Source organism: Ahaetulla prasina, chromosome 4 (assembly GCF_028640845.1).
Source record: "Ahaetulla prasina isolate Xishuangbanna chromosome 4, ASM2864084v1, whole genome shotgun sequence".
NCBI lineage: Eukaryota > Metazoa > Chordata > Lepidosauria > Squamata > Colubridae > Ahaetulla > Ahaetulla prasina.
Genome location: NC_080542.1, coordinates 120,157,400 through 120,181,755, shown reverse-complemented (window position 1 = coordinate 120,181,755; position 24,356 = coordinate 120,157,400). Strand labels below are relative to the sequence as shown.

Below are 24,356 nucleotides of genomic sequence, written 5' to 3'. Positions count from 1 at the left end.
AGTCAGCACTGTCCTAACATGTCCCGTCATGACTGCAGCCGCAGCCTTGCTCGCTGTTGGACTCGCCAGCTCCAATGGTTGCAGCTCTGTGCCCCACCTCCCCCAGGTATGGCGAGCCCCCAATTGGGACTTGACAGCATGCTTTTCACTCCAAGCAGCCAGGACTTAAAAATGCATGGCTGGGGTGGAGGAGCAGTCCTTCTTAACAAGCTCAAAACTGAGTTGCAAGTCTGGGTTCCCCGCAAGAGAGCTGGAAGTCCAATACTCCGTCACACTCATCTCTGTTTCCCTCTACGACTGGCCTTGAAAAAAACCTGCCCTCACAATCACATGTCTGCAGCCAGAGCTGGGCTTGCAGCTCTCGTGCGGGGAACTCAGGCTTGCAGCAACAGTTTTGAGCTTGTTAAGAAGGACCGCTCCAGCCATGTGTTTTCCAGTCTGGGCTGCTTGGAGTGAAAACATGCAACATGCGGGTGCTTCCGGGATTCTCTGCACGAGCGCTGGAAGAAAATTGCCAACTCCCAATGCCTAAACCGGTGAGCTGGAAGAGAGATTTGCTGTCATGCTGGTGAGTACGTATGGACTGAGTAGGCTTTTTGCTCTCCACCCCTCCCCATCCCAATCCAGCCTGGCAAGGAAAACAGGTCGTTTCCATGGCCCCTTCTCTTCCCCCCCCCGCCTCCTTTTGTCAGTATTCAGCAGGCAGGCAATACTCTTTAGATGGGCTTTTATTTTGCCAGCCCAAGGGCAGAGTGGGGAGGTAGGAGATCACCCTGTCTCTGCAGCATCGGTCATGTGACTGAGTGGGCGTGGCCAATGACATCACTCAGCAAGGTGCCGCCCACCTTGCCATGAGTGATGTCAAGTTGACCACGCCCACCCAGTCATATGACTACTTAGCCACACTCACCTAGCCATGCCCATACCGGTTGTTAAATTATTTAAATCTCACAACTGGGAGAGTCCTTGGTGTTCTCTTATCCCACAGTGATTGATTAAGTCTTAATGTAGCTTTAATTAGTCAAGTGCAATATAGTCAGGCTGTAGAACAATATGTATATAGCCCATCTGTGCATTAGTATATCTGTAGAAATGTACATCTAAGAGAAATTCAGTTTTTATTGCTTATTTTAAATCTTTATATTTTCAAAACAGAAATGGTTTGTTGGTTAGCACCAAAAAAAGGAAACAATGACTAATCCACTATTAGGGCTGATAAAGTAACCCTAAATCATCCTAGTACTTGTATGATGAAAGATATGTATCTTTTGATTTCACAATAGTTTTTGTTTCTGTAGAAAAACAGTTTCGGGTTGTCAGACTAAAACGTCAGTTGGAAACAAATTGCAAAAATAGTTCTAAGATTCTATCATAGTTTTAGTTTATTCATTGATCAATATTCAGTCTTAAAATTAAAGAGTACATTTCTTTCTCTTACTTTCGCTTAGTGTATAGGTTGACAGAAAATGGTTTTCCAATGTCGGGTTTTAGCAGTTCCAAAGTTTGAGAATACTAATCTAATCTAAATTTGATATGGCTGCCATTTAAAGGATTAACCTTTACTTCTATTCATTCTATCCAATTTTTTTTAATCTTGAACCCAAGGACACACCTTAATATCTGGCTGTAAAGCTCTGTGGAGCACTTTTGTTATTAAGTACACTTTCCCTAAACAGAAGAAATATAGAGCATTAATTTGATGATTTACATTTTTACTTCTTATAAATATATTACTTTCATAAAAGTAGGATTTTAGGTATAATTGAATAAAGGATAAGTGCACCATCATATCTATTCTAAATATAATGAGATATGCTAAATCTGAACTACTCAAAGTGAATAGAATTTATGAGCATTAAAACATTTTTAAATTGTAGAAATTGAATTTAAAGATGGGAGGGGAGGTACATTTGTAGACCATGGCTTTGCAAATGGTGTTGACTAAATTTTCAGCAGTCACAGACCACAGGGAACGAGGCTGCAAAGTGTAGTTTGGAAAGCCAGGCATATTACTTATTCAACAATAGATATGAGATTGCCCAGCCTACTGCCCACCTAATGTGTTTGATTGGTTTCCATACTGCCTGAGAATCCCAATGAGTTTAATTCAGTGTTTCTCAAATTTAACAACTGTTAAGATGCGGACTTCAACTCAACTGTCTTAAAAGTTGCCAAATTTGAGAAATACTTGTTAATCTAACATAACTGGAAGGGAGTAAATTGAAAGCTGTTTGTACCCTTCCATACTTCCACCTCTCACAATACTTGACAACACAGTATCAACAGTAGAAACCTTCAAATTTCTGGGTTCTAGCATATCGCAAGATCTCAAATGGACAGCTAACATCAAAAACATCATTAAAAAAGGACAACAAAGAATGTTCTTTCTGCGCCAACCCAGTAAGCTCAAACTGCCCAAGGAGCTGCTGATCCAATTCTACAGAGGAATTATTGAGTCTGTCATTTGCACCTCTATAACTGTCTGGTTCGGTTCTGTAACCCAACAAGAAAAACACAGACTTCAGAGGATAATTAGAACTGCAGAAAAAATAATTGCTACCAACTTGCCTTCCATTGAGGACCTGTATACTGCACGAATCAAGAAGAGGGCCGTGAAAATATTTGCAGATCCCTCGCATCCTGGACATAAACTGTTTCAACTCCTACCCTCAAAACGACGCTATAGAGCACTGCACACCAGAACAACTAGACACAAGAACTGTTTTTTCCCGAAGGCCATCACTCTGCTAAACAAATAATTCCCTCAACACTGTCAGACTATTTACTGAATCTGCACTACTATTAATCTTCTCATAGCTCCCATCGCCAATCTCTTTCCACTTATGACTGTATGACTATAACTTGTTGCTGGCAATCCTTATGATTTATATTGATATATTGATCATCAATTGTGTTGTAAATATTATACCTTGATGAACGTATCTTTTCTTTTATGTACACTGAGAGCATATGCACCAAGACAAATTCCTTGTGTGTCCAATCACACTTGGCCAATAAAAAAATTCTATTCTATTCTATTCTATTCTATTCTATTCTATTCTATTCTATTCTATTTTCTGGGAGATGGAACTATATGTTCTGTGATAGCTGGTCACTATACATATATTTTGCTTTTATAGAAATCAGATTTAAAAAAAAAAACTGTAAAGGCAAGTTTTGGTTTTGTTAACTGGATTTTGGGAATCAAATAACCCACCCACCCACCCCCCAAAAATATTCTCCTTTTGAAGGATTCCCCTCCATCCGAGATGGTATCCTCACCCTTCAGTAATATTAAACGGGGAGGGGGGGAGGAGAAAAGAGGTAGCCACTTAAAGCGAGGATGACGTTATGGTCTGCAGCTGCCCTCATCCTGCCTAGCTGATCGTAATCGGTACTATAATTTCTAACATTTCCGGTTGTGTACTGAACGCGCGGGGCAAAACGAACAACCGTTCTCGCTTGCAACCTTCAAGTTACCCCGCATATGGCGGCGCTCAAATAGAAGCTCTAGGGCCAAGAGGAGACTTCCCCGTTCGCTCTTCGGGCAACGTACTGCATCATCGCAAGTCCCGGGGCTTTACCATCGTGCGCGAATCCCGACCTAGTGACGTCAGCTCTGAGGCAGGAACGCGGGGTGGGGCTCCGCTTGCTGCCTGTGTGGCTGGAGGGCGGAGGCGGAGGCGGGGCCGAAGTGGTTTCGGTCCCACCTGCTTTTCGGCCGCTTAGGGTAGGGAACACGGGACGGAGGAAGCCACTTCGCCAGCTCTATCGGAGATCGCGGCTCCCGTTCCAGGATGGGGCTCCTGTTCGCCAAGCTGTGGAGCCTATTCTCTACGCAGGGTGAGTGACTACATCCAGCAGGAAAGCCCGGCAGCAGCGCTATTCCCGCGAGGCGGTGGCAAAAGGAAGACCCCGCGGGAAGCATGGATCCGAGTGGGCAGACTTGGGCTTTCGTGGCGGATACGGTAGCAAAGGAGGGAGGGGGCTCTCCTGGGATGGGTTTGCAGCCAGAGGCGAAGCTTAGAAGGCTAAGTAAGGTCGCCTCTGTTGTGGACTGGGATGGGAGACCACATGCAGAGCATCCCAGAGCTATGGCCAGATGAGGACGTGGGAGAAAACGAATGACAAATCCCTTCTGTATTGTTGCTGAGATAGCGCTAGCAACACATTTGTGTTGCTGAGCTTGACTGGGGGACTTTCCCCCTTTTTATTGCCTGCGTTTTATCCTGAAAAATGTCATAACTTATTCTATCTCCACTCACCTGTTCCTCCGACAATCCTGTGAGTGGCTAAGATAGTTTCAAACCCATTAACAGCTAACTAGAACAGTATTTGCTCGTTCAGGCATTAAACTAGAACACCATTTCTCACCTGAGCAATATTAAGCGATGTGGACTTCAGTTCCCAGAATTCCCCAGCTAACATGCGCGCTGTCTGAGTTCTAGTAGTGAAGGTTCACCAACTGATACTGAAGTGAATTCCACACAAGAAATTAAAGTGGTTAAGGTTGAGAAACACAGATCTAAAGTAATCAAGTATTTGGGTGGTAGGTCATTGATGGTGAGGGTAGATGATACATTCAGGTCCTGAATCAAAGAATAGAGAGAGCTGTGCTGAAAAGTTTCTTCTGTTGTGTCTCTTGGCCTTTGGCTCTTTAGGAAGAAATTTTACAATATTAAAATGTAAAAATATGAGAACTTTTACCATCACTCTTCCAATATCATGTATCTGAAATTAATCTGGCCAATGTTTAAGTATATATACCAGTCTTTTTAAACTCTAATGAATGCAAAGGTTTGTTTATGAAAATTTAAAATTCTATAAAGCGAAGGGCTAAATATTGCCTAAGTCAAATTATACATTGATGTAAAATGTTACAGTAGTTAATAATTTTTAAATGTTGGTAATGCCACATTATATCAAACTTGAGAATAAGCTTTTGACCTCTTTAATTGAAATTCACACACATACAGCACACACACTGTAACCATACAGCCATTCTGCTCTAGACCTCAGTAGCATGGTAAAAAAGCAACAAATCACATATATTTAATAACTGTAACTATATTCAGTAAGTTTAAAATTAGTATTATAAGTTTTATTTCTTCTCATCTCTTTTAAGGTTATGTCCCTCAGTATGTAACAGAAAGGATTAATTTGACCTTTGATTCAAAAAACTTTTATATTCCTGGGGGAGATTGCCTGAACTGCGTGAAAAAGCTTCAGCCTGTGTTGTTGGCTACAGATCTGAGAGAGTGGGATAGAAACCACTTTCTCACGCTCAGTTTTGTCATCAGAGGACAGTATTCTTTAGAAGATTCAGTAGTGATTCTGATATGAGAAGCCACTCGAAGATATTAATCAAAAACAACATTGGTTGTGGTGACTTGTGTAATAGCTTCAAGTAGAAAATTGACTTGCTCTTTAGTTAACATAGAGAAATGGTATATTTTGTTTGTTTTCAGCCTACATGAAATGTGAATTCTTCTACTGTGATTTAGCATGGTGTGGTTAGCTAGATTCAGCCTTGGGGAACAATCCATGGTTAAAAACTTTGTTTTATGAGTGGGCCCATAATTTCAGCTATTATAAAGAATTGACATGAAAAAGTGAGATAATAACATTGATTTTATGATGCTAGCTCATGAAATATGTATTTTGAGTTAAGCTGATATAGTTTCATATGTGCTGTAATTGGAAGACTTCTCAATTTAATAATGACTCACGACCTTGATCTAGTAATATTTCATGAGATGGAATTTCAAGCTCCTGAGCCCTTGGTCTGAGTTTACTTTTCTTAGTAGTAAATGGATTGGTTTAAAAGTGATTTGTATAGGTAGACTTCAACTTGTGATCAAAACTGAATCAGAGTTTACATTGCTAAACAAGGCAGTTGTTAAATGAGTCTCACCAGTGGTGAAATCCAATTTTTTTTACTACCGGTTCTGTGGGCGTGGCTTGGTGGGCATGGCAGGGGAAGGATAGTGCAAAATCCCCATTCCTACCCCACTCTGGGGTGGTAGGAATGGAGGTGGTATTTGCCAGTTCTCCGAACTATTCAAAATTTCTGCTACCGGTTCTCCAGAACCTGTCACCTCTGAGTCATACCCAATTTTATAACCCTTTTCACTACAGTTATTAAATGCATCAGTACTGTTCTTAAGTGAATCATCCGGTTGTTAAGCAAAAATTGGCCTCCCCCACTGACTTCGCTTGTCAGACTCCATCTAGGAAAGTTACAAATGGTGATCACGTGGTCCCTAGGCACTGTAACTATATATGCCAAAATATTTACCAAGTGCTGAATTTTGATCACATGGTGATGGGGATGGTGTGACAGTCATATGCAAAGAACAGTCGTAAGTCACTTTTTTCAGAGCTGTTGTAATTTTGAACAGTCGCTGAATGAATGGTTGTAAATAGAAGACTACGCTAAAGAAAGGGTTGTAAATATAGCTGCTGATATTTGTAAAACAAATATTAAGAGACTCCTGGTTGTCTAACAAATACTATGCGCTTTTCTATGTCTGCCCTCCAGATTTCATTTTTTGGAAAAAAATAATGATACTTGGGTAAGTCTTTGGCAAGTGTGGAAAAATGACATAGGAGCAGAATCACTTTTATCCTGGAAAATGCTTGTCTGACTTCATTTTAAGTAAGATTTTCAGTCATTCAAACTATTCTATAATGAAAGCATCATATAATATTGAGGCATATAAATGAAATGATAGCTGTAGGACATATTAAATTAAAACATAGTTTACTTATAATGAGTTTTTTAACTGCTCATTTTTATGCATTGTAGAACACAAAGTGATAATTGTGGGACTTGACAATGCTGGGAAGACTACAATACTGTACCAATTGTAAGTATTTCAGTATATATTTCTAGCTTTCAATCCATGAAGCTAATGGTGTTGCAGTATTTCTATAAGATTAATACATTTCTGAAAAATAAAGCCTGCCCAAAACTGAAAAATATTTTAAATTCCTAAGTATCAAATATTTTAGTCTGAGAGTTTGAATGTGTTTTTCAGCATGAGCATACATTTTAAATAAGAACTTCTTTAGTTCTTCCAGTATCTTAGGTATTTCCTTAATCCTTTTGTATCAGAACTTGATTAATAAACCAGTTTATTACCATTGGTGAAAGAATAATGTCCTATTACTGTTTTAGTTTATACTGCTTATTTCAAATATGTTATACTACTGGTCTATATGATTTTCTTTGGAATAGTTCCTATATTGCAATTGCCTTTATGGCTTATTAGAATTAGTTGTTCTAAAAGACACTGGTAGATAATTGATATGCTGGCTGTCAGCACAAAATCAAGTATTGAAGTCTATCCAGAAAGAACATTCTGGAAGTGTTGTTGAATCATTTATGCTGAGAATAAGCAAGTGAGAGAATATCAAACAGAATTTCTATTACAGCCCTTCTTAAGAAGATACCTTACACTGCTAAATTTCTCATATATGATTACGTCCATAGCACAATATTAAGGCTTCTAATATAACTGAACTTAGAAATCACCATCACCATGTAATGGAGAAAGTAGAACTAGATCTTGTAACTCTTTTGTCTGAACCTAAAGTCCTCAAGACATTGAAAGGACAATGTGATTTTGTATAGAACTGTGTGAGCTGATAACCCTTTCTGATTCTTATTGACCTTTGGTTGCAGACAACAGATTTGGTAATCATAAGTGGTATTCAGCATATGGCCGAGATCGGGTGTCAGCAGCCTGCGGCTCTGGAGCTGCATGCAGCTCTTTGGGCTCTCTGCTGCAGCTCCCTGTCCCATCATTGGTTGGCCCTGCCCCTTGCCTACCCTTCCCAGTCACTTCTCGCCTGGCCTGAGAAGGTAAGGGTGACAGCGGGGGATGGAGAAGTGGCTGAGGCTGATTTTCCAGTGCTTCACTCTTGCTGCAGCTTCTTCTGGCCCTTGGTGCTGGGCGTGCCTTGGTTGCTTGGATAGATGCATAACCTGCTCTCCGCCCTGAGACATTGGCTCGACCCAGCCATGGCCAACCCTGACCTCGCTCACATGAAAGCTGGTGGGGTGGGAATGGGATCTGGGAGGATGGGATGACGGAAAGGGGATGGACTCGCAGTTCCCAGTTGTGACTTTAAGAAGGTCAGGGTAGTGGGAAAAGGGGGCTGGCCCCACAGAACCTCACCCACCCACCCCGGGGATTAGTGCATGTGTATGTGCGTGCGCTGAAGAACGAGTGCGAGCCACGGCATAGGCGACCTTCCTCCTCCCTCATCAGTGGTGCCAAAAGAAAGAAGGGGGAGGTGTGAGGAAGCACTCCCCTCCCCCAGCCAAGCACCAAGCACAAAAGCCGGGGGGGGGGACAGTAGCCTGGCAGAAGCACCCCTATTGGTGAGTCCGATGGTGGAGAGGCCTGGCCCGGCTCATAGTGGGACACTTCTCAGCATCTCTAGATGCGAGGTGCTGCCTTTGGAATGCAAGGAAGTGGGCAGCGATGGCTAGGGCTGTGGTGTGGGGGGCAGTGGAGGCATCAGGGCTGCTCTTCTCCCTCCTCAGCAAGATGGGCCTGGAGGAGCGCAGAGAGTTGCAGGCTGAGCATCGGAGGGTCAGAAGGTGCACTCTGACGTTGCCCCAACACAGCACATGCTCCTCTGTCCTGAAGTGGGATTGAGTGGTGGCAGGGGAAAGGGTAGGGGGCTTCTAGGAGGAGAAACCCGACTGGCTTTCCTTTTGGCACGGGGCAGGGGGAAACCCAATAGCCCGTCCATGGCCTGCCGGCTGTTCTTGCAGCACCTTGTGCAGCACAGTGAAATTTAGCACATATCCCTGAGTGTCCGAGGCGCACCCAGCACTCTTCACTTTTTTTTGTAGCGAAGCAAGCCCTGACACTCATCCTGCTGAATTCGGCTGAAGGGGGTCAAAATGCTCCCAAGGCAAGCTTGCTGGGGCAGAGGTGCTAAAGCCGCAACAGAGAATCTCCCAAGTCTCTAGCTCTTGTGAGGAAATGAGTCCTGAAGGGGAAAGTGACTCACAGAGGTGCTTTCAGGAGGTGTGCAATGTAAAAAGGGCAGAAACGCCACCGCACTTCCCTCTTTCCTAACCATGCGAGTAGGGGCAAGCATTGACAGCCAGCATTGTGGCGGGTAAATGTGAGGAGTTTTCCACAGAGAGGCCAGAGTGCGAGTAGTATGTGGAAGGGAGAGGTAGTGAGACTCGGCAACTTGGGTTGGTGGGTGAAAAGGAGAGAAGGGCGACCTTCAAATCTAGGAAGGGAGAGAGGGAATGAGAGGGAAAATGACAGAGCGAATGAGAGGGAGGGTGAGGGGTGAGAGATACATATAGGGAGAGAGAGGAGGAGAGAGAGGGAGAGGGAGGGATACAGAGAGAGGGAGGGGAGGGGGAGAGATATAGAGAGAGGGAGAGGGGGAAGAAATACAGAAACAGGGAGGGGAGAGAGAGATATGGGAGAGGAAGGAGAGATACAGGAAGAGAAAGAGGGTGAAAGGAGAGGGGGGGAGAGAGGAGGAGAGGGAGGAGAAAGAGATAGATACACAGAGATACATGGAGGTACATGGAAGTACATGGAGAGAGGGAGAGAGAGGGAGGGTGTGGGGAGAAAGATACAGAGAGAGGGAGAGAGGAGAAGATGGGGGAGGGAGAGAGGAAGAGAGGAAGAGCGATACAGAGGAAGGGAGGAGAGAGATACAGAGAGAGGGGGAGAGAGACAGACACAGAGAAAGAGATACAGAGAGGGAGAGATACATAGAGAGTGGGGGGGAGAGGGATACATAGAGGGGGAGAGGAAGGAGAGGGGGAGAGAAGCAGATACAGAGAGGAGAGAGGGAGAGAGGGACGATATCATTTGACATCATTTTAGATGTCGAAAGGATTTTGTGGCTCCCAGTGTTTTCTAACAACCAGTTCTCTGCCTAATGACTGCCTGGGTAGGCATGGCTAGGGGGGTCATGTGACTGAGTGGGAGTGAGTTATGTTGAGTTGGCCACGCCCACCCAGGTTTTGTGGCTCCTGGTGTTTTCTTTTCTATGGGAAATGGATCCAAATGGCTCTTTCAATTCAATTCAATTCAATCCTTTATTGTCAATGCACAACATGTGTACAATGAGATTGGATGAGCCTCCTTTAGTGCAGCCCCCCCCACCCCCCGCAAACACAAAATATATCTTATTCATAAGTGAAAGAAGAAGAAAAAACCCTAACCCAATGATCATACTAACAATCCTTTATACATATATGTACATAACATTATATTATATTACACCAGTTTAGACATATTGCATGTTGTGCTGGCCCTGCAAGTCATACTAAGTAGTTATGATGTTATATTGCATTCAGAAGTTTGACATGGATACAAGTTATTTTTCAGTCTGTTCGTTCTACTGGCTATGCTTCTATATCTCCTGCCTGATGGTAGGAGAGTAAAGAAGTGCTGACCAGGATATGAATCGTCTCTAAGGATTTTCCTCAGCTTGCTAAGATATTGAGTCCTAGAGATTTCATCTAGTGAGGTCAGGTGACAGCCCATGATATTTTTTGCTGTTCTCATCACCCTTTGTAATGTCTTTCTACCCGCGGCTGTCAAGTCAGCATACCATACCGTAACGCAATATGTGAGGACGCTTTCTATCGTGGACCGGTAAAAGGAGGTCATCAGTCGTTGTTCCACCTTGTTTTTCCGCAAAATCCTGAGGAAATGGAGTCTCTGTTGAGCCTTATGGACCACCTGGATCATATTGTTTTTCCAGGTGAGATCTTCACTGAGATGGGACTCCAAGGAATTTGAAAGAGGAAACCCCTTTCCACACAGCCCCCTTTGATGTAAAGTGGGGCAGGTTCCTCTCCCTTTTTCCTGAAGTCTAGCACCATCTCCTTGATCTTGCTGATGTTTAGGTGCAAGTTGTTTCCTGAGCACCATGTGGTTAACTTCTGGACTTCTTCCCTATTTATTTATTTATTTATTTATTTATTTATTTTATTCAATTTCTATACCGCCCTTCTCCCGAAGGACTCAGGGCGGTGTACAGCCAAGTAAAAAATCACAATATCAATATTAAAAGAAATTAAAACAAGCATATTATAAAATGGCCAAATTTAAAACGAATTAAAATATTAAAATATAAATAACCCAATAAAATTTTAACCCAATAAAATTTTAAGCCAGTCCCGCTTGAATAAATAAGTGCGTTTTCAGCTCACGGCGAAAGGTCCGAAGATCAGGTACTTGACGTAAACCAGGGGGAAGCTCATTCCAGAGCGTGGGAGCTCCCACAGAGAAGGCCCTACTCCTGGGGGCCGCCAGCCGACATTGTTTGGCGGACGGCACCCTGAGAAGGCCCTCTCTGTGAGAGCGTACGGGTCGGTGGGAGGCAAACGGTAACAGCAGGCGGTCCCGTAAGTACCCGGGTCCTAAGCCATGGAGCGCTTTAAAGGTGGTGACCAAAATCTTAAAGCGCACCCGGAAGACCACAGGAAGCCAGTGCAGACTGCGCAGGAGTGGTGTTACATGGGAGCAACGAGTTGCTCCCACTATTACCCGCGCAGCTGCATTCTGGACTAACTGCAGCCTCCGGGTGCACTTCAAGGGCAGCCCCATGTAGAGAGCATTGCAATAATCCAGGCGGGAAGTTACGAGGGCATGAGTGACCGTGCATAAGGCATCCCGGTCAAGGAAGGGGCGCAACTGGCGCACCAAGCGAACTTGGTGGAAGGCCCTCTTGGAGACGGCCGCCAAATGATCGTCAAACGACAGCCGCCCATCCAAGAGGACTCCCAAGTTGCGCACCCTCTCTGTTGGGGCCAATAACCGCTTCACAGCCAGCTGCAGCTGCAGCTGACTGAACCGGGGTGCCGGCATCCACAGCCACTCCGTCTTGGAGGGATTGAGCTTGAGTCTGTTTCTCCCCATCCAGACCCGTACGGCTTCCAAACACGGGACAGCACTTGACAGCCGTTGGGGTGGTCCGGGGTGGAAAAGTACAGCTGCGTATCGTCAGCGACAGATGATAACTCACCCCAAAACCACTGATGACCTCGCCCAGCGGCTTCATATAGATGTTGAACAGGAGGCGATAGAATCGACCCTGAGGCACCCCACAAGTGAGGCGCCTCGCGGTCGACCTCTGCCCCTGTCAACACCGTCTGCGACCGGTCGGAGAGATAGGAGGAGAACCACCGATAAACGGTGCCTCCCACTCCCAATCCTCCAACCGCGCAGCAGGATACCATGATCGATGGTATCGAAAGCCGCTGAGAGATCTAATAGGACCAAGGCAGAGGAACACCCCTGTCCCTGGCCCTCAGAGGTCATCCACCAACGCGACCAAAGCTGTCTCCGTGCTGTGACCGGACCGGAAGCCGGACTGGAGCAGGTCTAGATAGACAGCTTCATCCAGGTACTGGGAAGCTGCCACGCAACCACACTCTCTACAACCTTCGCCACAAAGCGAAGGTTGGAGACTGGACGATAGTTACCCAAAATAGCTGGGTCCAGGAAGGCTTCTTGAGGAGGGTCTCACCACCGCCTCTTTCAAGGCGGCAGGAAAACCCTTCCATCAACGAAGCATTTATAATTCCCTGAGCCAGCCTCGTGTCACTTCCTGAGTAGCCAGCACCAGCCAGGAAGGACACGGGTCCAGTAAACATGTGGTCGCATGTAACCTTCCCAGCAACCTGTCCACGTCCTCGAGAGCCACAGACTCAAACTCATCCCAAACTACCTCAACAAGGCGTGCCTCCTCCATCCCATCTGGACCATTGCAATTTTGGTCTAAACTATCCCGAAGCTGAGCGATTTTATCGTATAGATAACCGTTAAACTCCTCAGCCCGTCCTGCAGGGGTCATCCCGCCCTCCTGGCGAAGGAGGAACGGGTCACCGAACAGGGCGGCTGGGCGGTTATCTGCCGATGCAATGAGGGAGGAAACGAGAACGCCGTCTCCTCATTGCCACTAGATAGGTCTTAGTAAAAGACCTCACTAGTGTCCGATCAGCCTCGGGCAGCTAGACCTCCAGGTGCTCTCTAGGCGTCTTCTCCGGCGTTTCATCTCCCTCAGCTCCTCAGAGAACCATGGAGCCAAGTGAGATCTACGCCGGGTCAGAGGCCGCAAAGGCACGACACGGTCCAAAGCCCCAGCCGCGGCCCGTTCCCAGGCCGCAACTAGTTCTTCAGTTCTATATAACCTTCACCTTCTGTAATAAGACCCAATATGGTGGTATCATCCACAAACTTGATGATCCCATTAGATGGGTCAGAAGATACACAATCATATGTGTACAATGAGTACAGGTAGGGACTGAGCACACAGCCCTAAGGAGAGCCAGTGTTGCGCTTCAGGGAAGAAAATATAAAAGGCCCAGCTCTCACTGTTTGTGGCCAATTCATCAGAAAGTCGTTAATCCAGTCACAGGCGAGAGAAGGAAAATTCAAGTCAGTCAATTTTTCAGTGAGGATGCTTGGCAGAATAGTGTTAAAGGCTGAGCTGTAATCTATGAAGACATTCTGACGTAGTTCCCATGTTTCTCTAGATGACTTGCTACAGAATGTAGGGCAGTAGCTATGGCATCGCTTGGTGACTTATTCCCTCTTTAGGCAAACTGATATTGGCTAAAATTTGATGGGAAACATGATCTAAGGTGTTGGCGAACCAGTCTCTCGAAGCACTTCACCACTACATTACACCTAGTGTAATAGGTCTGTAGTCGTTCAGGCTGTTAATTGCTGTTTTCTTCGGGACTGGGATAATAGTGGCTGCTTTCAAGCATGATGGAACACTGGCCGTTTGCAAGGAGATGTTGGAAATCCTTGTTAGACCAACCTCTGCTAGTTGGTTAGCACAAGTTTTTACCACTATCCCCAGCACCCCATCTGGATCTGCAGCTTTATTAGAGTTCATGGCCTTCAATACAGCTCTCACTTGGTGTTCCTACAAGGTGAATGGCTGGGAGTTAGAGGGCTGGTGGGCTGCAGCTACAGGGTCAGGTCTTTTCACCTCATAGCGAGCAAAGAAGGTGTTCAACTCCTCTACCAATGAGGCATCAGAGTTAACTGTTTTCGTCATATTGCCCTTATAATTAGTTAAGTGCTGCAGTATCTACCACACTTACTTTGGGTTGTTGTCTGCTAGATGGTTCTCTACTTTTTGTTTATATTTTTGTTTTACCATCTTAATACCTCTTCCAGCCTTTGCCCTGGCTTCATTGTATTTTTCTCTGTCCCTGCCTTAAAGGCGGAATTCCGGGCTCTCAGAAGTATCCGTACCTCTGCAAACGTCCAAGGTTTACAATTCCCATAGACTTTGATGCACTTGTCTATTGTTGCATTATTTGTGCACACTTTGATATATGAGAGTACAGTATCGGTGTATTCATGCAGTTCTAGATGTTCGACTATGCTCAGTAGTTTCAAAGCAATCTGTTGTGGCTCCAGCCCCCGAACCTGCTCCCATGCCCGAAAGTGAATCCGAGAGTGAGGGGGAAGGGCCGGTAAGGCTTACCTCAGAAGCACCGATTCCTTTGGCCCGGCTCCAGGAGCCAGAACCAGGCCAGTCGGAGGATATAATAAGGCTGACATTCCCTGATTCCTCCCTTCCTCAGGCTACGCCTTCAGACGCAGCTGATAATCATACTAATCAAGCCTGGATCGACCCGCGCTTCAGAAGATTAGAGAGGCGGCATCATCAAAGGGAAGGGTGGGGCTACAGGATATATAAGGAACTTTGGGACTGCTCTCAGTTCCACAGGAAGCAAATTAGCTGAACCGTGTTGAAGTGAGCTGAAGTCTTAATCTGTTTGAACTTTTTGGCAGGCAGCTGTGTTTTCTCGGCCAGGACTGATAGGAGCCGTGAACCCACTGGCTGTAGACCAGCTCGTTACTCCAATGTGAGGACGGAAACAGAACACAATCCTGCAACTGACTGAGAGCACCCTCTAGCCAGATTTTAACAGTTTTCATAAGTGGCTGAGATCTTTTCCTGAGAGGGACATACTTTGGGTATAACAAAAGAAGGAGCTAATCAGATGTTCCCAGGTAGGGGAGGGGAATTGCTCTGTAAGCCTATTTCAAGTTAGAGAACATACGATCTAAAGTGTTCTTCCCCCTGTTGGGGCAATGCACATACTGCACAAACCTAGGGAGAACAATCTTTAGACATGCTTGATTAAAGTTCCCAGCCATGACAAAAGCACCCTCTGGATGAGTTTGCTGCTGCCTTGAGATAACGTCATATAGCTTAGAAAGTGCCATGCTGACCTTGTCATCAGGTGGAATATAAACAGCTGTAATAATTGCCACAGTGATTTCTCTAGGCAGATAAAATGCCTTACATGTGACATTCATTAGTTCTACATGTGACATTCATTAGTTCTACATGTGACATTCATTAGTTCTACATCTGGGGAACAGTTATTCTGCTGTTAACAAACCAGTCACTATGTATATAGATAGTCCTCTTCCTTTGTTCTTACCAGTGTCGCCATTTCTATCACAGTGGTAGATGACACAGCTAGTTATCCCCACTGCCGCATCGGGTACAAATGGATGTAGCCAGATCTCCGTGGCAATCATTACACAGCATTCGCGGAGAAGTCTCTTTGCTGCCATCTGCAGTTCTAATGCATCTATTTTGTGGATGAGAGATCTGGCATTGGTCAAAAAGACACTTGGTAGCGCTGATCTAGGGGGCTGCTTTTGTAGCCAAACTAAAAGACTAGCTCTGCAGTCGCACTTCTATTTCCACTCCTTTCGCCACCATTGGCGCCTCCCCGACCCAACAACAATCTGTGGGGAACCTGGAAGTCTTGCATGCAGTTCAGTATGTTATGGGACTGTTGAAAATCGCTGGTAATGCCGGATTGACGTGGGTGTAGGAAAGTTTTGCCCCATGCACTTCATTGCTCACACACATCCATACACACATTATTCCAAACACCACACACTAGTATTGGGAGCTCTGGCCCACAGTGTCTAGACGCACCGCCACCATTGATATTTTTTTTTTTGAGTGTTTAAGGTTGCAGACCCCTGGTCTCTAGATATTCTGATCAATACAAACTAGGGCTCTGAAACACTTCGTATTTGAATCCAATTTTGCTATGGAGAGTGTGTGTAACAGTTGTCTGCAACTCTAAAGTAGCCAGAATCACATGGCAGCTGTTGAAAATAGTTGTGCAGTGCCAGAAAACTCAGGACTGATTTAAAAAGTTGTAGAGATGCTACATTTGCATTCATAAACCTCTTTTCCAATGTATTTCCAAATTACAGCACGTCCCTTTTATAAACTTCTTTGAACAATGGTATACCAGAATTGGTGACCAATATTTATTTATTTATTTAGAGTATGGCAGCATGTTAAAAAGCACATCGCAAAGTATGATGACCAAAAGCTAGCACAATATAAGAACATAATAAAAATCCCTTTAAAAAAAGCTTTTTTAAAAAAAACAGGAAAAAAGCAAATGTGTACTTAATTGCTGCCTTTTGAGTCAGAATTACTGTATCAACAGTCTTTTGGTAGCTGCATTTCAGTTTTTTTAAAATAGACGTCTTTTCTCTTTCTCTTTAGCTTAATGAATGAGGTAGTTCACACATCTCCTACCATAGGCAGTAATGTTGAAGAAATTGTAGTGAAAAACACACATTTCCTTATGTGGGATATTGGTGGACAAGAGTCATTAAGATCATCCTGGAATACATATTATTCAAATACAGAGGTAGGTGTCTATCTTATTATGATTTTTGACCCTTTTATGACATCAGGGCTCTTTTGGCGCACTGTTTCATAGCCAGTAACTGATGGGTATGTTGGACTTCAGATTCATGACCAACCTTTCAGAATTGGCGGCCTGACGTGGGGTGGGGGGGAAGAGGAAATGGTTTTGTGCAAGGAGCAGGCAGCGGATGCATGCATGGCTTCATTTGCAAGTGGGGCTGCAAGCAGTGGTACCCACTGTCTGTGTTAATGGGGCTGTGCATACCCGCCCACCACTCTCATGGCCCAGTTGCGAATAGGCCATGGCCTGGTAGTGGGCTGCAGCCCACAGGTTGGGGACGCCTGGTATTGGGAACAGATTTCCTGACATTGGCATCTTCAGAGGCAAGTAAGCAAGGACTAACTGGATTCCTGTCTTTATAGACAGGTGTCTGACTTCTGAATGGCCTTTAGCCAAGCTGGTTTGCAATTGGTACAAGTTAATGATGGCTGGTCTCTGGTTGGTTCTTTGTGTGTGCCCAATGTTGATTGTTCATGTTGGTGGTATTGGAGATTTGTGTGAAAAACCTTACAAGGAGAAATACTGCATTTTTGTTAATAAAAAGTGGGAGGGCATTATTATAAATACATCAGCTGGTACTAAAGTTCCATTCTGCCCAATGGTTTAGCAACTGAGATCAGATTTAAAGCAGAATATTCCTGGAAAGACAGTAATAGAAAAAGGCTTTGCTTGGGTCTCTGTGTTTTTAAGGCTTTCAGGACATAGGAAGGGATTTTTTTCACCTTGCCCACGAGAGGTACCAAATGATTTTGGTCTCTGAAAAGCCTGAAGAGGAAACCAAAAAGTTATTTCTAGAGTTTCAGTGCTAAATGCTTTAATTGTGCCTGCTCCTGTAATTTTGTACCATAAGATTTCCTTGCCATTTGCTCTCAGAGAAGAGCAGGAGCTTAAGAAAGAATGGAAAAAGAAGCTATGTGGCTCTTGTTTGTGCAACAGTCTTACGCAGTTTCACATACATAAAGAGTTTCATCTGCTGGGATACTGCCTGTTTTACAACATATTTCTTCAATTCTTTCTTCAACTCTTCCTTTTTCCACAGTTTATAATCCTTGTAGTTGACAGTATTGATCGCGAGAGGTTGTCCGTCACAAAAGAAGAACTGTACCGAATGTTGGCCCATGAGGTATGTTATTTAGCCTTGACTGTATTCCTTATCCATTTCCAGGATTTATTCCAGGAAGTAAATAAAAATCCCCAAAGGAGGATTGTTGCTGAGAAAATTCTATGAATGAATTTGAAGTCAGCATTAACCTAGTTTGGTCAAGGGAGCCGTGACCATTATTTCTGGAATGTCAGCTTCAGTTTGGATCTTAAGTGCTGTAAAAGTGGATGGCAGAAACTGCCAACTAGTGCAGAACAGAGTTCTGATTTTATATCCCAGTTATTACAGAAAGTTTAGCAAACTTCTGAAACAGACTTCTGGGAAGAACAAAGTATTTCATTGGCAAAAACTATGAAGTCCAGCAGTGGAGAAGTAATTTTATTTATGGTGGCGGGAGACTTTGGTAATGGCTAAAATTTCATATTTTAAGGTGTTGACTTTTTGTTGTTGTTTGTTAAGCTTACATGTCATTGTGTAGTACTTCCTAAAAAGATTGTTCCTTTCTGACACAGGGAAATGCATCACCACCTTACAGTAACATATATATTTATATAGAATTTATATGTGTAGCATCATAGTTATCTGAGTCATCTAAACATTGCAATTTACAGGATTTACAAAAAGCTGCCGTTCTCATTTTTGCAAATAAGCAAGATATGAAGGGTTGTATGACAGCAGCTGAAATTTCCAAGTATCTAACCCTTAGTTCCATAAAGGATCACCCATGGCATATTCAGTCCTGCTGTGCATTAACAGGGGAAGGGTAAGTATTGTAATAAAATATTTTACTTCAGAGAAACTTACAACTTTTATATTTTTCATTCAAGTTAAATACATATTTCTAAACTACATGATTAATATTAGCTTCTCAATTAAGGAAATAAATTGTTAATAGAAAAGGGGGGCATGAACCAAGGATTAAAATAAAATTATTGCAGGACAGCAGAGAAAGAGGAGGATTTGGGCTCCCAGACTAGGTGACATACTATCAGGCAATGGCATTCACATGGATCAAAGTCTGGACAGAGCTAAAAAATAAAAGAATTCTAACATTAGAGGGGCATGATCTACAGATAGGATGGCATGCTTTCTTATGGGACCGGAAAAGCAAATCTCACGGCTACTTCCAGAGGCATTTAATTAGGGACGCGTTCTACAAGTATGGCAAAAAAAATTTAAAAATCAATCTATTAAAATACCAGATTGGCTATCAACAATGGAAGCATTAAATTTCCCGAACGTATTGGAAATGGATAAAATAAAAAGATACAAAGAACTAAAAGAACAGGGCATAGACATTGATTGGTAGATTCAAACTAGATATAAGAAAAATTTAGAACAATATGGATTCCAAAAAGAACTACAATAATTAGACAAGATTTTATTAGGCACAGAAGACAAATTGATTAAGAAAATTTACAATTATTTACTGAGATATAGAATGGATGAGAAGGTAGTTGAAGAAACTATGATAACCTGGGTCAGAAACTTTCGGCTATAATATTTAATTGGAGAAATGGAAGAAAATTTGGGATAAATACTATATACTGGAATAAATATATATACATACATACATACATACATACATACATACATACACTATACTATACTGCTGGAAATGTGCTGGAAATGGGGACAGAATCAGGGAACATATTATCACATGTGATGTGCCCAAAACAAAACAATATTAGAATAGAATAAGAAAATGCCTGGAAGAGATAACCAAACAACAGATAGATATGAAACCAGAATTATTTTTATTAGGAATATTTACAGGGAAGTACGAGCAAAAAATACAATATTTAATTTTACATATTACAACAGCAGTGAGAATAATGTACGCATTATTGAAAGAATAACAATGTACCATCAGAGGAAAATGTAATAAGGAAAATCTTAGAGTGTGCAGAGATGGATAGACTCACAAAAGAAATAAAAGATAAAGAAGAAACAGAATACTACAGGGTATGGAATAAATGGTATAAATGGTTAGAGGATAGATGTAAAGGTTAAGGAAAGACTAAATGAGGAAGATATAGGAATTAGAAACCAGTAACAAATTTGTATATATGGAAATGATACAAAATGTATGATTGTAATTTAATATATTAATATATCAATATATATTAAAAATAATGGAACCACATGTATAGTTAAAGGTAAATTGAAGGGGGAGGGAATGAACACACAATAGAAGTATACTGATGTGGAAATTTTGTAAAGAAGAAAACTGTCAAAAAAAATTTAAAAACTGTTTCATAAAAATTATTTTTAAGAAAAGAAAAGGGGGGCATGATTACAGTGCCATTAGTTTCTTAAAGCTTAACCTAAATATTTAAGAAAACATGAACATATTTGACTGAGTAATTTTCCAGAAGAGCTTTGAAATCACTCTTATTAACTCTTTCCCACTTAATCGGATATTTCAGATCAAATACTTTTGGCTACGGAGCAAAATTGAAATTTACATAATATACTACAGGATAATTTTAAATTTGGGGTCAGTGGATAGAAGGCAGGTATATTAAAATAAGCTACAGTAGACTTAGCTATTGTTTACTATCTTTAGTAAGTAAACAAAGTGAACATATCTTTAATAATAATAGACTTAGCTATTGTTTACTATCTTTAAACAGTTCCACAAATTCAAGATTTTTCTGTTCAAGAGTATTTTTTAATTGAAGAGACCTGGATTAGTGAATTTTGATGTACCCAGATAGTCCTCTGCTTTTTCCTCTAAACCCATTATGTTATTATGCCTGGTCTTGGCCTGGAGCAGACTGCGGTGTCAAAATGTTAAAGGGGTACAAAAGTTAATTCCTTCCTTCTTACCCACCTACCTACCTACCTACCCTTTTTGGATGTGTAATCACAAAACAATGCCTTTGTTTAGGTTCCTAACATTTTGCCTTAAAATAATTATCTCTTAATGGAGACTAATATTGCTACAATGATTAACAAACAAATGTTTGTTAAGACTTGAATGTTATTCTTTTCTCCCAGATTGTGCCAAGGGCTGGAATGGATGACTTCCCGAATTGGAATAAGATAATTCCTCTGGATTGGAAATTTGAATTATCCCATGGACTACCCTTTTGTGATACACTTGTCTGCTTAGTGTAGCAACAAGTTTGATTTAAAAAGGAAAAAACCTTTTGAAACCTCCACAACAAGCAACAGCTTGAATCAAGTGCAGCTAATCAAAACTCAGAGTATTTTTTAAACTTTTTAAAAATGCACTAGTCTTGGCTGGATAAAAAAGTTTTCCTACAACATAAGCTAAATAATTCTGCCTTGTATAACCAAATTCACAGTTGAAAAGGTTCCTTCTTGCAGCTTAATATCCTGTAGCATTGGTCAGTTTGCTTCTCTTTTTGTTTCATGCTACATCATTAAGCTTTAAAACTACCAGGATTATGGATTTTAAAGTCAGTGGATTTCCAGGAGATGGGAATTCCAATGTCAGTACGCATAATTGGAATTCTCCAACATTGAAAGGATTATTTGCTATCAATGGTGTTGCCTTTTACCATTATATTTCTGCCTGAGAAAGTATGCACTTTCTTCTTAAAGTGTATGCTATAAATATTTTATATATTGAGGATTTTGATAAAGTGATTATAGGGAGAAAAAAAACTTCATGTTATGCAGGAGGGCTAATTGTACTGCACTGTGTTTTAGCAATGCATACTTAATAGAGAAAACTATTCCAGTATAAGTAGAGATGTATTTATCAAATGATAGTATATGTTATTCCAAATTTTTGGGGATTCTGTACTATTAGCCAATGGGACTCTTTAATTGGATCCAAATTATTGCTCAACAGAATTAAATTCTTTGAATGGTGTGAATAATGTATAAATAATAAGTTTGAAAAAATGTCTAATTATTCATTGAAGAAAATTAGAAGGTATGCTTGAAATTAATTCTGTTCTGTGCAAATTGGCCCATGACTTTTTCTCATAGAAAGGTGGATTAATGTGATTTTCTTCAGAATTAGAACTCATACTACATATCAGTGTCTTATTTTGTATGGAGTATGTGAATGGCTTGCGTTTTCATGGACAGTTATTGTAAATGTCCCACTAACAGTATTATGTAATATTTTTAGAACTCAGAGTTGTCTGTTTCTTATGAAGAGGATTTCTTGACATGCCGTAATGCTAGTGTTGTCATGTGTAATCTAAACTGGTTGTGGAGGTCCTTCCTTGATCTCCTTGCCATAGTCACAGAGGCAGTTTATGGCTTAAAAGGTTGACTTGTGATACATCTAGAAATGGGTAGGTTGGGGAAGGCCAGTATAAGCCCCAATAACACTGCTAGGAAGTGGTGCAAATTATGTAATTTCTGCCATTTGCATCATGATACTTGTGATTATGCTTGCCAACATTTGCAGACATTCATTTTGATTTATCTAAAAACTACAAAAGTAAACTTTTCTGTTCAGTATATTCTGTACATGAAAGCCTGAATAGAGAACTCATTTTGATTTAATGCACAAGAAATATGTGCTATAGTTTAAAGAGGACTGTAGCTTCATGAGGAAACAATGATTTAGAAGGCACAGTATTTCTTGAAGCTCATTTGGTATCAGAAGAAAATAAGAAGCAACTGTTTGAGACATAGAAGTCAACTCTTTCTATGATTTCGTAAATACGATTTCATAGATATATCCAGATGGCAACCGTACTGAAATGGAATGCATTTAGTTTTTTGAAATCAGATAAGTGAACAGTTAAATTCTACTATTTCTTGAGGGGAGGGAGCTTTTCCATTCGATTACATTTTGTAAGAGCATTTTTTTAAAAAGGTATTGAAATTGGTCATTTAGCTTTAAAAGTCACCTTTGGAAAAAGCTCCTTACTCATTTTCAAGTAGTAACTGAAATTATATTTATCTGACACTGTGATAATTAGGAACCAAACAAGCAAGCAAGCAAGAAAACTAGGGTTATTTATTATTATTATTTATTATAATTTATTATAGATTTGTCCCAGTAGCATGTATGTGGTAAACTCAGTATACACATACATGCGCATACACTAACATGCACATGACCACGTTTATGACCAAGTTGTCTTTTGTAACAATAAGAATTGTTGTTTATCCATAATTTTCCTTATTCCTAGTATTTGTCCCACTACACATATCTCTGGAGTTGATATCTTCAAATCTAATTTCAGAGGAACTTTTAATTGAAATTTAGTTATATCTCTTCACTCTTAATTCTGTCTATTCCTTTGGTGCTGTCAACTATAAATTGGTCTGCTGTACCTTTTTATAGTCCAAGTTCCAAAACTTGAAGGTTCAGATAGAGCTTGAATAGGAACAATAATAATCTGTACAGTACCAGCTGATGGATGATTTCTTCTTTGGGGCCAATATTAGTTTTGGATCTTTGGGAAGATGTGTTTCTCGTCATCTATTAATTGATCGTTTACAAACTAGAGGAGTCCTAGAGTTATATCTGGGATATTTTGGGAGCCTCTGTTCCACTAACTCACTGTGATTCTCTCATGTCCAAGATACTAGAGAGTTTTAACTATTTCCGATTCAAGGTTTTGGTAATTCTTTGCCTTGTGTCCTGTGTCAAGATATATGATCATTTGAAAGAAAAGGTTTAAGTGAGATAGTATATCATGACAGATCATTTTCATTCTTTCTTTGCCTCCATTTAGATCCCCACAGTAACTGCAAAGATAACTTTTTTTTCATAGAGGGAAACTGTATGCTTTTAAACCTTGGCTCTTTTATGGTGTGGCGTTTTGAAAAGCTGGCCCATTTTGGCATTATCATTTCATGTGGTCATAAAGTTTTATCACTTTTATATTAAATGATGAGCATGACATTGCACTGTAATTATGTTGAGGTGAATTAAACTGCGTGGTTATGTAAAACCCTTTGTGCTGCTGTAAAAACTGCTAGCAACGCAATATTGATTGTGGTGGGACAAGAACGAAAGAGAGGCTGATTGGACAATAAGACACCACTCCTTACTGTGTTTGCACCCACCTTTTGCATGTAAGTACGGTTGGTTCTCTAAATCATGACCATGGATTTTATTTCTTGAATTTGGATATATTACATTTTGTATTTCTGTAATGAGCAATTGGTTCAGTTTCAAAACTCACTGAACTTGTATTGAAATAAACAATGAAAAAAACATTTATGTGTTACTATTTTATTGGTCTGTCTTATGAAACCTGTCCTTTAGCAGATGAGCATCTAAATATTTATGTCAGCACTGAGGAGTCATAAAAGTGGCTAATACCACTCTCTTCATCCCACAATCATGTGGCAAAAATAATTCTGCACATCATCAACGTTAGTTTGGTAATTTGATAAAGGACACATGCTTAGTTCTTTTGAAATGTTACCTTTCGTGATATATTTCCAGTAGCAGTTGGGTTTTTGTGGTTAGCTCTTAATTCCTGTGCTAGCAAGAAAGACTTCCTATTATGTAAATACGAG

The 24,356-nt window shown here is 41.5% G+C and overlaps 1 protein-coding gene across 4 annotated transcripts; it reads left to right on the top strand.

Moving 5' to 3' along the window:
• The first annotated feature begins 3,644 nt into the window (after positions 1-3,644).
• On the top strand, positions 3,645-24,043 carry ARL5B (ADP ribosylation factor like GTPase 5B). Of its 4 annotated transcripts, XM_058182892.1 has the most exons (7): positions 3,754-3,843; positions 6,809-6,869; positions 10,600-10,761; positions 16,576-16,723; positions 17,823-17,906; positions 18,497-18,648; positions 20,889-24,043. In XM_058182892.1, exons 4-7 carry the CDS (start codon positions 16,580-16,582, stop codon positions 20,935-20,937), a joined length of 429 nt encoding a protein of 142 aa, XP_058038875.1. In that variant the 5' UTR covers positions 3,754-3,843; positions 6,809-6,869; positions 10,600-10,761; positions 16,576-16,579; the 3' UTR covers positions 20,938-24,043. The 4 variants fall into 4 exon arrangements, with proteins under 4 accessions (XP_058038874.1, XP_058038875.1, XP_058038876.1 ...); XM_058182891.1 differs by lacking the exon at positions 10,600-10,761 and having other exon boundaries at positions 3,645-3,843; XM_058182893.1 differs by lacking the exon at positions 3,754-3,843 and having other exon boundaries at positions 10,604-10,761.
• Positions 24,044-24,356: the final 313 nt, after the last annotated feature.

Coding starts and splice junctions, on each gene's coding strand:
- ARL5B (XM_058182891.1), top strand. CDS start 3,798: ATGGGGCTCCTGTTCGCCAAGCTGTGGAGCCTATTCTCTACGCAGG. Junction 6,870..16,575: donor ACTACAATACTGTACCAATT/GTAAGTATTTCA, acceptor CTTTCTCTTTAG/CTTAATGAATGAGGTAGTTC. Junction 17,907..18,496: donor ACCGAATGTTGGCCCATGAG/GTATGTTATTTA, acceptor TGCAATTTACAG/GATTTACAAAAAGCTGCCGT.